Here is a 13884-nt window from a genome sequence, read left to right on the forward strand (position 1 = left end):
AGGTTCGATTTATTTACAACCTTATGTTTCAAGACCTATGAAAAAATGATAATCATGATAATCTAAAACATTTTTAATTAAATTATTTTTTTTAAATAATATAATAATATTAAATTTAAAATTTAAGATTTTAAATTTTAAAATTTAATTATAAATTGTATAGTAACTATCTCATGATCTACCACAATTATTTTAAAACAATTTTAACCAAAGACATTTCATGATGCTTTCTTTACCTTCGAGCTGTAATAAAGGTTTTTGTTAAAATCATGTCGAATTGTGTTTCTCCAAATCGTGCGTGCAGGATGAAATTAAATTTAAACATCAAATTGCATTGAATGAGAAGATTTTGGCCGTAGCACAAAGCCAACAAGCTAATGAAATTTGCTTAAACACATGAGAATCTTATCACGGTCGTTTCATTTGGATAATGGCCTGACTTTGCACACTTCAGCATCAAACCCACAATCCATGAGGATGAGCAGCCATGCTCGTTGCTGCTCCGAAAGCCTATCGCTCGGGCCTTTTACTTCTACAAGCTTTGCTTCGCCTCGACTGCTATCTCCATGGAAGCGCCACAGCAACAGATCCGGCATGCCGCTGGACCAACTCCGGTAATCGACTGCCAGATGCCGGCAGAGCGAAGCCAACGGGCAGCCTCCGATGCATGAGACAGCAGCTCGTAGATCTGGAAGTGAATGCCGTTCCCAGTTCACGCCGCGGCAAGCCACCCCCATGTGGGACTCCCAGGAGCAGATCAAAATCTCCTCAGCCATGCCATCTTCAATCTTCTGCAACTGGCATTCTATGAGATGCTCCCTGCTCGTGTAAAAGTCGTCCGTATCGAAATCTAGCGGAGCAGTCTGTTTCAAAGAACAAACAGTCAAATGACAAAAGTGGATCCATTGTCTCACTGCACAACTGCTCAAGTAAACGACGTACCTGAAATCTTGATATGAAAACGTCCGGGACATTGCTGAATATAACGTCCCACATGAGAAGGCCATAGATCGTCATCCAGATCCCGCCTTCCGAGTGGATGCCGCTCCATCCACCTTCTTCTGCATAGTATTGCAAGGCCAGCTGCTCGACTCCACACAGTTCATCATCATACCCATAATACATATTCTTGGATGCTGTCTCATTAGTCAAAGGTCTTCCAGTTATGCAAATCTAGTCATGTCAGGAACAAAACCTTTAAGAGAACGCAGGAGGATGCAGACTATTTTTTTAGAAATTTTACATAATTTATCAGCGTGCAAAGTTTATAACCCACCTCTTTGATTTTTCGCTTAACAGAATCGGCATAATCAGGTACCCTCCACCGGCGAGGTGGTTTGCCTAAACGGAGAACGCGCCTTTGCAATGCCATTTTTGAACCAGCACGAACCCAGGGATCTAAAATTCCTTCTTCAGCCACAGAGAGACTCTCATTGAAATAATTCATGTGTTCCAAATTAACAGAAAGCCTCAAGGTCCAGTATCCTCTCCTACTGTCACGAGTGACTCTTGTGAGGAGTCCCTTCAGAATCCTTATTGCATCTTCATACCTGGGAAATTCAAAATGTCCTCAATTCAGAATATTCAAATCTCTTGGTTCATTTTAATTACTTTATTGGAATTTTTTTTGTTCTCTCACTATCTTTCAAATATTCAATTTATCTAACTACAAAATGTATTGGTCATTCTTTAGCATGCTCACATCTTAATCTTTTTTTTTTTTTTTTGTAATTTTACCATCTTCTAAAATTCCACCTAGTTACTCCAGGTTAGTAATATATTTTATTTTCTATTTTAGTAATGTCAAACATTCATCTAAGCATTCTAATTTCCAAATGTCTACAGCACTGATCCATTTGGCACTTCTAAAATGCCTATAGCTCTTATCCATAAAGTATGGAAAATTGTAGGATAGTTTTACAAATTTTTTAGCCTAAGGAGCACATAACATCACACAACTCTAGAAGTTTCTCTTCATTTCAGTCATTCTCTTTATCCTATTAATGATAGAATACAACATTTTGTTGAATAGTAAATCTTAAAGAATCTAAAACTCTTAACTCTATTTAACTTAAAAACTTATGGTTTCTAAAGTTTCTATAACTTAAGCTTTAGATTTAATCTGAATACACTCTATTCTGGAAAGAAGGCTTTGAGTTTGCAAGTAGATCACAAGCTTCTATGGCCAAGAAAACAAGTACAATGATTAAGGTTCTGTTTACCCATTCTAGACCAACTGATCTGTGAGATGGTACATGTCTAGTGGCTACACCTGTAGATGGTTAGACCAATCGTGAAAAGGCAACATTGAAAAACAAAGTAAATTTGATTTGATTGAAGAGCCCAAAAAGCATTTACAGAATTATTGTTTTTGTATCTATGCATTATTTTGTGAAAGAGAGAATTGATTTTACCTATGCTCGCGCTCAAAGAAGGAAACACCCAATGATAGCACCTTTGAGTATACAAATGATGCTGAAAAACATGAATAAAAATGCGGCGGAGGATCAGTGGTGAAGTCATGTTTTCTTGTGAAGCCAGTGCACATACGGACATCAGCTATGTCAATGCATCTTGTCACCATTTCCACATTATTTGCTTCAAGAGATTCATCCACTATCTGAGCCACTTCAATGGCCTATTTTGAAAAGAGGTTTTCAATAGGCAGATGAAAGGACAAACTTATTACCTCTTCAATTGAAAAGTAGACAAAAAGCTTACCTCTTCATAATCAGTAAGATCAGAACGATCTTCAAAAATTTGGTGAGAAACATTGCAGACATAATCTGGAAATTTGATAATCCCAAGATCAACTAAAAGAAATTCTGAAAGGTCCTGATCACCATTAAGGAAAAAGAGCCTCTGGATAAACAACAACAGATAGTACTGAAGTCAGATGGCAAATCCAAATTCCTAATGAAATAACATTCTATTAGGGGGGGAAATATTAAGAAGCTAAATGCAGCACAATTAAATGGTTGAGTAACCTGAATGCGCCAGAAAACATCAGCTAAAGAAGAAATTCTGATGCAGGTTCCTGTTTGTTCGAGAATCATCTTTGGTAGCAGTGGGCTGTTGTATGCTAACAGTTAAACCTATAAACAAGAATAAATCTAAAAACCACAACAGTTGAAGTGATGATACCATGCTCCACTGGCATAAGCAGAGCAGAGGATATTTACAAGTTCATTTCGGCGACTGCAGTTGATTCCTTTCTGAAGAACAACCGAAACAGGAAACATAACCAAAAAATAAAAAAGGATATTTAGCTAGAGTAATTGCCAAAGAGTCAATATTTTTGAAGAAGCAAAACAAAGTTGAATGCAGAATGGGTATCTGCTAAAGTACAAGGGAATTTTCCTGTACTTTAGCAGCATTTTATTTGCATCTTATTACATACACAGTGTGGAGTATAAACAAATACACATGACACTAACATACATACACATATAAGCCATAAGCACAAGCCTTTAAAGCCTAAACATTGGAGTCTTTCGCATATATCATACAGTGGATACAAAAACAAACATTCTTTGCATTCTGAAAGCACTTTTATGCAAGTTAAACTTCAATTGAATTTAGTAGCCTAATAGTTTCCTCGATATCAACATTTTATCATAGGAGTAACCAAATCCTATTCTTGGACTCATCATTCACTCCACCCTTCATTATCTCAAGAACAAACATGCACACTCACTAGGCTCAAAGAAAAGACATCTTCATCTTCCTATCGCTGAACTCGTTCGCAAAGGTCCAACCACTCAGTGATCATGCACTGGACTCGTTTTCAAACTTATCACAAGGTAGTCTCAATTCTGCTTGAGTTCCCAAATTCACAAGATAGCTGAAGCCTCTCTTCATGAAACTCTTGTGTCCAATCTGCATCTTCTTAGTTGTTGTGCTTTCCTCAACATCAGAGCTTCCTAGGATCTCTTTCTCCTTGTGTGCTCCTCAGGTCCAACATCATAAAACCTGTGTGGAAGATCAAGTTCTAACCTCATCATCTCCTGCATCTTCCATTAAGCACTCCAACTAGTGAAATCAGGAAGTTCTTTTGGTGTTTAGATGACTTGGTTTCCCATATTTTGCTACTGTTTTTCCTTCAGTAGCAGCTACCATCTTCTCCCGTGGTAGTTTACTTAGAATGCACTATCTCCATCTATGATTCCCTTAGTGTTTAGACAAGACTAAAAATCATATTTCCATTAACCTTGTCAGATAAAAAGACTTAGGTGCTCTAAATAATATTTTGGCATAGAGATTGCTTAATTAGGGGAAGACATTTATATTTTTATAATTAAAATAATTCTTGGTATGGTTGAAGGAAGTCGGTATGCTAGGAGCTAAGCCTGTTGATGCTCCGCTAGATAAAAATGACAGATAGATCATAAAACAACGAGTCATTATTCGTTGAAGGAAATATTGGAGATTAGTTGCAAATTTGAACTATATTATTGTTGTCATCTTATTTTTTAGTAGTATCAAGAGTCAACTTCTAACCCTATCTTAAGATTATTAAGAGGCGGTTTTAAAGGGAGCTATACTTCAAGAATAGTCCAAGAAAAGATTTCCTATCATGACTATAACCACCTATTGGATTAGACTTGTAGTCCCAGCAATAAGGGATCCATCCACATTAATTTATTACATTCTTCTAGGAGGTGATCTGATATGTTTAAAGAACAACAATCAAATTATAATGGCCAGAACAAGTGCTAAGGCAAAATGCAAGGTCACAGTTCAAGGCACGTGTTCCTATTTGATTAACAATTGATGACAAATTTGGTAGAACTTCTGCTGTGACAATTAAGTTGTCATACATATTGATTTTAATCCAATGTTATTGAAAAGACAGTAAAATTACCAGTACATCAGGGAAAAAGTATAGGCCAAAAAATGATTGCTTCTCTTATTAGTTTGTAATGCTTCTTTTATTAGAAGGATCTTACATTATTGTTGAGAGAGATTGCTGAGGTTATATTTTGAAATATATCAATACGGAAGTATATGTAAATTGGCAATGGGAAAAATCAAAAGATACTATCACGAAATAAACTAGCTTGCAAAATGAAGTGAGAAAAGGAATATGTAAGTTGCAAAAATGTACATATGTCGGACCCGTATCTGTCCACATACTAACTCTTAGTACGTAGTCACCAGAAGCCCATGTGTTAATTTAGGAGCACAACTATGGTAAAATCCATAATTAGGAAAAACCATCCAACAGTACTCCAGCCTTTACGTAAGATAGACTGTCCTGGACAAATACTGGAGCTCATAGATTACAGTGACTGATCAAGATTTTTTTGAAGTAATAGTCAAGAAATGTTGGATATAGGTGGTTATCTGCTAGGAAGAGAAAAAAAATTAGGTAACATACAATCATATTTACCAGCAATCTCCATGCCTGCTAAACCCACAAGTTCATCAGTTGTCTTTTTTTCCTATTACGTGTACATGACTATTCTTCTGCAAAATTTCCTCATAATTTCCCAACGGGCCTAATACTCTGCTCCAAGTAGGCCTTAACATTTATAAGCATTCCTAGCACCAATAGATGATGATAACCGTGTTCTTCTAAGTAAAAACTGATTATGCAGTGTAATATTTAATCAGAGAACAATAATCTATTGATCAATGGTACTAGAATTAGCACATGTCAATTAATAAATCAATGTTAAGCAATAAGGTGGTGCAAATGTATTGTGCTACATGTAACTAATGGATCACATCCAGCAATCATGTCAAACAATGTCCTTGTGCATGCACTACTGGTTCAGATCAGCTAGCAAACATAATTGTGTTCCAGCAACATCATCCTCATTCTATTGGATGATTGAAAACCTTTGTCCCTCCTATGTTTTGCCCAAACTGCAAGTTCAATTACAAGTAATGACTGGCATTTTTCAGCACAATAGTTGCAAGCAATTCAATATATCAGAGAATTAGGATGGAATTTGTTATTCAGAACATATTCAAGCAAACACAAATATCTAGAGAGAGAGTGAAATTGGGTTAGCAATATAGAAAAACTTAAATGAGTTTCCAACCAAACCTTATGAACTTCTGAACTTATGATTTGACGCATTTCAGAAACATTTAGCAAGTCAAGAACCTCTTTCATGTTGTATGTAAACGAATCATCACATGAATGAAATGAGTAAATGAAACCTGCCACTTCATGGTCAGTAGACTTTAGTCATTACCTTTAGAAAAATAAAGTGGAAAACATTAACTAAGAGGGTTCGAGATATACACTGTAGTTCCGCAATGGCTTTTTGTACATCTTGAATCTCAGAGTAGGAGATGTTGCTTACCCTGAACCATGGTCCTATTACAAACGTAAAGCGATTAATAAAATTGCAACTTGAAAAGGGAGTGGCATGGAAAGTTCATACTCATGGCCACTAATCTCCACAACTGTATTTTAGTTAAAAATATATATATATACCCACCCAACAAAATGGAGAACAAAATATCAGGCAACTAATAAAACTCCTTCAAGGGCATGATTCTTAGTCCTGAGAATTCAGGCAAGGTTCCTCCAAGCGCTAGTAAAATATTCCCCGCATTAGATACATATGAAGAGTGAGTTCCATGTTGCTTTAGCATTACAAAGTGCATTAAGCTCCAACACTTGGAAATTAAGTGCATAACTTCAAAACAACTATTTGTTTGATAAAAATTTCGTCAACATTTTTCAAATCTCTTTTCAAGATCATAATTTGGTAAACATAGACTTACAAATCACTTATTAGTTGTCACAAGCATGAAACAAATATCATAACTAAAATCTAACATAAAAAGACATATATTGACATCAAAAAGAAATGTAGCAAAATATTGTTAAATTCTTGGTACATAAATGATAAATCATACCAAGTAATTTAGACATTTAATGAATCAAAAACTTGAAACATAAGTCTTAAGATATGGAAGAACCTTTACGAGTGTATATTCGTATAAAAAGCCTTTGACCTTCATCTGATAGTGATGTAAAATACCCTGCTTGCAATTTACATCACATGAAACTCTAATTGAAAATGAAATAAAGAAATAAAAACTGGCAACTAATCAAGTACAAAATACTAACAAGTACCTATAAATGTTTTTTCTTCGATAGTAAAAAGGTGTGAATGATGGCTTATAACCTCTTCAATCATCAAAGAAAAGTTATTCTGGTACTTTATCATTTTAGGTTGATGCACCTTAATATTTTCAATAGCAACCACCAGATTGTCCCATAGGGATTCAGGAAAATCACAATCAGTACATGTTTCCTTGCTTTCGGCGCAATCTAAACTTTTTCGGCAAACCAGTTTAATGGGAACATGATCATGAGCGCGATGAGGAAGAGAGTCTACAAACCCCTGAAAATGTTAAAGCAAGCATTCGCTAAGATCACTTTCAATGAATAGGCTGAAAAAGTACAAACACTGCCTATAACCTAGATGAAAAACAAGGTTTACTTCCCAGTTCCGCTTATTACTTTTGAATTGAGCAAAAGTCAAACAAACATATCAAAAAATATCCACCAAGGCACAAGAATAACTTGAAATATTCTTTTTACAGAAAAAAGAATGCTAAAACAGAAAAAGATTCATACGACCTGTCCTGGAGAAACATCTACCTAGGCATTAATAATGTCATACCAAAAATACTTCACCATGCTTTAGAATGCATAAGATGGCATCAGAAGAAGAATATAAAGAGGCATAGAAAGAAATGAAGTTGCACAAGAACCAAAGACAGATCTAGGTGATGAAGTGAAAGAAACATGTTCTAGCTACAATAAACTGAGAACTAGAGAATGCAAATACTTCATCCCCACTCCCCACTAGTGAGAGAAACATATAAGAGATTTGATACGTGGAATATATCATTTATCAAGTTAACCTTTACAAGGTATAATACAGTTAAATCAAATTTATATTGTTTTAACAAGGCTATGAATGACAATGGAGCATGGTTGCTGTCACTCTTTACTACAAAGCCATGTACAATGCATTTGCTTTCAGGAGAAAGACAGAAAAAACTTCTGATCATATAAGCCTTGCCTCACATTCTATGTAATGGTTATCAATTAATGGAGACAAATACTTTGATAGCTCCCGAGGCAGATATCCAAGCATCACCCTACAATCAGAATCTGCACCGAGTACCTATTGGAAGAAATCAAAACATGTTTGGAAAAACAAAAAATACTGAAAATCAAGTAATGCTAATCTATTACCATGATAGCGTTCCTGTCCTTAACATTTTTGGAGTCTCTAGCCAACAAAATTCTTGCACCTTGTTGCAACTCAACACTTGCATGGAATCTCCGGCCCACAATATAACTTACGAACGTCATCACACAGTTAGCATCTTTAGTACCTTGTTCATCCAACTCATCCTTATTTAAATGAGGACATATATAGGGATCACATGAATCCACCACCTGATTAATGGAATCACCAAGGAAAGTGTTCTCTGGAGGAAGAGTCTTTGTAAAGTTTCCTAGATGGCTTGGAAAATTGTCAGAGTGATCTGATTCACATATGTTCCCATTTCTAATTCCAGAGAGATCTTTTGGCAATGCAAAAGCAGTACCACATTCGTTTTCATGATTATATTCTGTACATGCATTATCTGCTTCCTCACTGTATATATCATCCAGAATTGGTTCTGTTCTATTTCTTTTTGAGAACTGAAACTGAAGAAGATTGCTTTGTGTTAGTTTCCTCTTTGTTCCTCTTGTTAGGCAGGCATCTGTAAGCCATGTAGATTTATAAATATCTCAAGTTTTACAAGTATTTATCTGATTTACATTGTTATAACATATGGCTCAAAAATTCAAAGTACTTTAGCATGTATATACTATATACACAATAAAAAGTGACCAAGTACAAGAAACCTCAAATACCCCTATAAACCAATAGCATACTCAGACAGGGTTGGGCATAAAGGACAAATAGTTCTATAAAATAAATATATTTTAATCAATAACGTAACATTTTAGCCTAATTTCCTATTTTTCTAGGGAACAGATTAGTTATCAATTAGCAAGCTGAATGAGTGTCTTTGCATTTGGTGAGCATCTCAGTGTGTGAAACGAGTTAAACTCATGCATCAGATCAAGCTAAAAGCAGCCACTTTAAGGAGGATACTTGGGTGAATTGATGCTTTACATGCCTCACTGACCTACAGTATAATACTGACAGATCATCACTTGTAGTTACTAGTACATTGTATACAATTCAATTTAATGACTATACTAGATGACTAGGAGCTTAAAGAAAACTCTCCCATCCACTCTGACTCCTTGGTGTTCCAAAAAAGAATGCTAAAACAGAAAAAGATTCATACGACCTGTCCTGGAGAAACATCTACCTAGGCATTAATAATGTCATACCAAAAATACTTCACCATGCTTTAGAATGCATAAGATGGCATCAGAAGAAGAATATAAAGAGGCATAGAAAGAAATGAAGTTGCACAAGAACCAAAGACAGATCTAGGTGATGAAGTGAAAGAAACATGTTCTAGCTACAATAAACTGAGAACTAGAGAATGCAAATACTTCATCCCCACTCCCCACTAGTGAGAGAAACATATAAGAGATTTGATACGTGGAATATATCATTAATCAAGTTAACCTTTACAAGGTATAATACAGTTAAATCAAATTTATATTGTTTTAACAAGGCTATGAATGACAATGGAGCATGGTTGCTGTCACTCTTTACTACAAAGCCATGTACAATGCATTTGCTTTCAGGAGAAAGACAGAAAAAACTTCTGATCATATAAGCCTTGCCTCACATTCTATGTAATGGTTATCAATTAATGGAGACAAATACTTTGATAGCTCCCGAGGCAGATATCCAAGCATCACCCTACAATCAGAATCTGCACCGAGTACCTATTGGAAGAAATCAAAACATGTTTGGAAAAACAAAAAATACTGAAAATCAAGTAATGCTAATCTATTACCATGATAGCGTTCCTGTCCTTAACATTTTTGGAGTTTCTAGCCAACAAAATTCTTGCACCTTGTTGCAATTCAACACTTGCATGGAATCTCCGGCCCACAATATAACTTACGAACGTCATCACACAGTTAGCATCTTTAGTTTCATCCAACTCATCCTTATTTAAATGAGGACATATATAGGGATCACATGAATCCACCACCTGATTAATGGAATCACCAAGGAAAGTGTTCTCTGGAGGAAGAGTCTTTGTAAAGTTTCCTAGATGGCTTGGAAAATTGTCAGAGGGATCTGATTCACATATGTTCCCATGTCTAATTCCAGAGAGATCTTTTGGCAATGCAAAAGCATTACCACATTCGTTTTCATGATTATATTCTGTACATGCATTATCTGCTTCCTCACTGTATATATCATCCAGAATTGGTTCTGTTCTATTTCTTTTTGAGAACTGAAACTGAAGAAGATTGCTTTGTGTTAGTTTCCTCTTTGTTCCTCTTGTTAGGCAGGCATCTGTAAGCCATGTAGATTTATAAATATCTCAAGTTTTACAAGTATTTATCTGATTTACATTGTTATAACATATGGCTCAAAAGTTCAAAGTACTTTAGCATATACATACACAATAAAAAGTGACCAAGTACAAGAAACCTCAAATACCCTTATAAACCAATAGCATACTCAGACAGGGTTGGGCATAAAGGACAAGTAGTTCTATAAAATAAATATATTTTAATCAATAACGTAACATTTTAGCCTAACTTCCTATTTTTCTAGGGAACAGATTAGTTATCAACTAGCAAGCTGAATGAGTGTCTTCACATTTGGTGAGCATCTCAATGTGTGAAATGAGTTAAACCCATGCATCAAGCTAAAAGCAGCCACTTAGAGGATACTTGGGTGAATTGATGATTTACTGGCCTGAGGCCTCACTGACGTACAGTATAATACTGACAGATCATCACTTGTAGTTACTAGTACATTGTATACAATTCAATTTAATGACTATACTAGATGACTAGGAGCTTAAAGAAAACTCTCCCATCCACTCTGACTCCTTGGTGTTCCTTATTTAAAGTCAAAACAACAAATCTAGGGTCTAACACTTGCAATGATAACCAATCTAATATTTTTGCCTTTCTAAACTGGCAGGCTTTGCCTGCAAAAAAAAAAAAAAAAACTCAGGTATTGAGTTGACTACAGCTCATTCACGCTCACTGCCATTTAGAAATACTAACACTTGCACCAACAACCGGTCTAACCTTTTAGAAACTTTAAATTCCCTGTGCTTTAAAAATGGCAGGACTTGATTGCGGGGGGAAAAACTCAAATTTGAGTTGAAAAAATCGCTATTAGGCAGAACGAGCTGGTGTTAGACCTCACAGATAAGGAACTGTTCCGACGACTGGAGGAAAATAAAAGCAAAACAAAACAAAACCTACCTAGATGGGAGTTCACATTGTAATCAATTCCACGAATCAATCTACCACAGACCGGACAAGAAACCCACTCCTTGTCAAATGCTCCATGTAGTTCTGATTTCGGTGCCCAGTCTTTCTCATCCGACGACGTGGAGGCTTGCGTCTCTCCGTGGTGAATACCGTCATGCGTCGAGTTGCTCTGAGAGTTCTGAGAGCACAGACAAGCAGATACCTTTTCAGAACCTGAAACAATCGGAAGGCGAGAAATGAACACTAGATTCGGAAGGAGCCTGACCGACGGAGAAAGGAGGCGAGAGAGATCAAGGGAGATGGTTCTCCGCCGCTTCCCGATGAGGCGTTTGAGCGATTCCCACCCGTGGAGATGCATGGCCGATTCGATGGGCTCCCGCGCCCTAATCGATCGAAGGCGTCGACTGGAATCGGATGGATCAGCTTTTATAGAGGATGGCTCTCCCGCCATTTCTGTGATGCAAGAGGGCATTACGGTCATCTCAGTTTGGTTTCCATTTGGACGACTCGTCCCAAAAGCTCTCGGTTTTTTCAAAATCTCAACCTCATTGCCTCGGAATAATAATGCAGCAGCTATTACCTTTTTCTAAGAATCGAATTTGAATTTTAACAAATTAATAATAAATTTTTGTTAATAAATAATTGACATAAAAATATTGAACTAAGTGACGGATCCAGCAATTCAAATATGGAGGAATAATTTTTACGTGAAATAAGAGATGATATCCTCTATCTCCACCGGTAAAATCTCCGCCGGTAAAGAAGGGGGGCGATCGTCGATGCCACCCCTAGATCTACCCTTGTATTGAACTATAAATCATTCCGTTGTAAATATTTTTTTATTTATCCCCATAATAAATGGGAAATTTTTATTATCTAAATTAGATATCTATAGCAACTAAAATAAAATAAAATTTTAATTAGATTTACATGACAATAAAGATGTGTTTAATTCAAGTTATTATTTATAACCTAATAATCACATAATCAAAATTATGGAGAATAAAATATAAACAAATGTTATTTTGTTTAACGTAGAGAATGCAACAAAAATTTATTTGTTTGAAGATTTTAATGAATAACCTAGTTTAATATATTTACCATATTACCCTTACTTATAAAACCAACTATATATATATATATATATATATATATTATTATTATTTTAACTCTACTTTTTTTATTTTTTTTATTTTTCACAGTTTGCTTTATTTTTTATTTTTTATTTTTTATTTTTTATTTTTTTTATTTTTATTTTTATCATTTTTCATTTTTCATTTTTCCATTTTTTTAATTTTTTTTTATTTTTTAAAGTTTTTTAATTTTTTTATGTTTTTTAATTTTTTAACGTTTTTTTCTATTTTCCATTTTTTATGTTTTTTAACTTTTAATGTATTTTTTTTCTAATTTTTTATTTTTATATATATTTTTACGTTTTTTTATTATTTTTTTAAAAAAATTTACGTTTTTTCTATGTTTCTATTTTTTAATGTTTTTTCTAATTTTTTATATTTTTATATTTTATATTTTTTTAATATTTTTTTTTAATTTTTTTTATTTTTAAAAAGTTTTTTTATTTTTATTTTTTACATTTTTTTCTTATTTGAGAGTATTTTAGATAAAAAAATTTTATTAACTTGAGAATCAAAAAAAATCTTAGGGGTGTTTGGTTTGCGTTTTCCACGCTGTTTTCTATTTTCATTTTCTGAGAAAATGGGAAATGCGTTTGGTTTGCGTTTTCCACGTTCATTTTTAAGAAATGAGAGAGTGTTTTCTAAGAAAATAAAAAACGCAGAAAAGTCATTTTCTAAAAAAACAAAAAACGCACGTTTTTCAGAAAATGAAAATAAAAATGGGACAAACCAAACGCACCCTTAGTTTTTTGAAATTGTCTGATTCTGAATTGCATGTTCCTTTTGCTGACGTGTCGAGCATAGAATATTACTTCGGAATCATCGATTACCTAAACCAAACAAGATTTTCGTTGATAACCTTGGATGAATGATCAAGATTATCAAAGATAACTCTCAACCAAACATACCCTAACATATTTATCTATGATAAATGAATCGATTCAACAGATAACTTAGTTTTTAAGAGACAAACAAACCCTAACCTTAGTTTTTAAGACTTTTTTGGTAATTTATACATTACAAAAATGTAAAAGCATTTTAAGAAATGTAATTAAATCTGCATGAAATTAAAGATTCAATTAATATGTTCCCTTTTTTGTTGGATTAAATTGAAAGATACATCTATAATATCAATAATAAATTAAAGAATACATAATGTAATTATCATCCATGAATAAGGTAAAATTAAAATCCAAATACAATGACAAATAAAAACTATCAATCAATGAATAAGGTAAAATTGAAATCCGAATACAACGACAAATAAAAACTAACCTGAATGCATCGCAAAGTCATTATTTCTTACTTGTTAGAATTTCTATAAGC

The 13884-nt window shown here is 34.3% G+C and overlaps 2 protein-coding genes across 7 annotated transcripts; both read right to left on the reverse strand.

The window, feature by feature from the left end:
* Positions 1–237: 237 nt before the first annotated feature.
* Positions 238–8770, reverse strand: LOC122020165 (fanconi-associated nuclease 1 homolog). 5 transcript variants are annotated; one of them, XM_042577952.1, is made up of 13 exons: positions 8234–8770; positions 8058–8149; positions 7100–7370; positions 6943–7005; positions 6257–6331; positions 6056–6177; positions 3145–3215; positions 2988–3072; positions 2722–2862; positions 2415–2638; positions 1277–1550; positions 943–1173; positions 238–863 (listed from the first exon to the last, which is right to left on the reverse strand). In XM_042577952.1, the coding sequence occupies exons 2-13, from the start codon at positions 8130–8132 to the stop codon at positions 420–422; spliced, it is 2076 nt and encodes a 691-aa protein (XP_042433886.1). In that variant the 5' UTR covers positions 8133–8149; positions 8234–8770; the 3' UTR covers positions 238–419. The 5 variants fall into 5 exon arrangements, with proteins under 5 accessions (XP_042433886.1, XP_042433885.1, XP_042433884.1 ...); XM_042577951.1 differs by having other exon boundaries at positions 6056–6171; positions 8058–8162; XM_042577950.1 differs by having other exon boundaries at positions 8058–8162.
* Positions 8771–9337: 567 nt separating this feature from the next.
* On the reverse strand, positions 9338–12047 carry LOC122020166 (fanconi-associated nuclease 1 homolog). 2 transcript variants are annotated; one of them, XM_042577956.1, is made up of 4 exons: positions 11691–12043; positions 11417–11603; positions 9976–10487; positions 9338–9891 (listed from the first exon to the last, which is right to left on the reverse strand). In XM_042577956.1, the coding sequence occupies exons 1-4, from the start codon at positions 11904–11906 to the stop codon at positions 9874–9876; spliced, it is 933 nt and encodes a 310-aa protein (XP_042433890.1). In that variant the 5' UTR covers positions 11907–12043; the 3' UTR covers positions 9338–9873. The 2 variants fall into 2 exon arrangements, with proteins under 2 accessions (XP_042433890.1, XP_042433889.1); XM_042577955.1 differs by having other exon boundaries at positions 9339–9904; positions 11691–12047.
* Positions 12048–13884: the final 1837 nt, after the last annotated feature.

This window comes from Zingiber officinale, chromosome 9A, assembly GCF_018446385.1.
Source record: "Zingiber officinale cultivar Zhangliang chromosome 9A, Zo_v1.1, whole genome shotgun sequence".
Classification (NCBI taxonomy): Eukaryota; Viridiplantae; Streptophyta; class Magnoliopsida; order Zingiberales; family Zingiberaceae; genus Zingiber; species Zingiber officinale.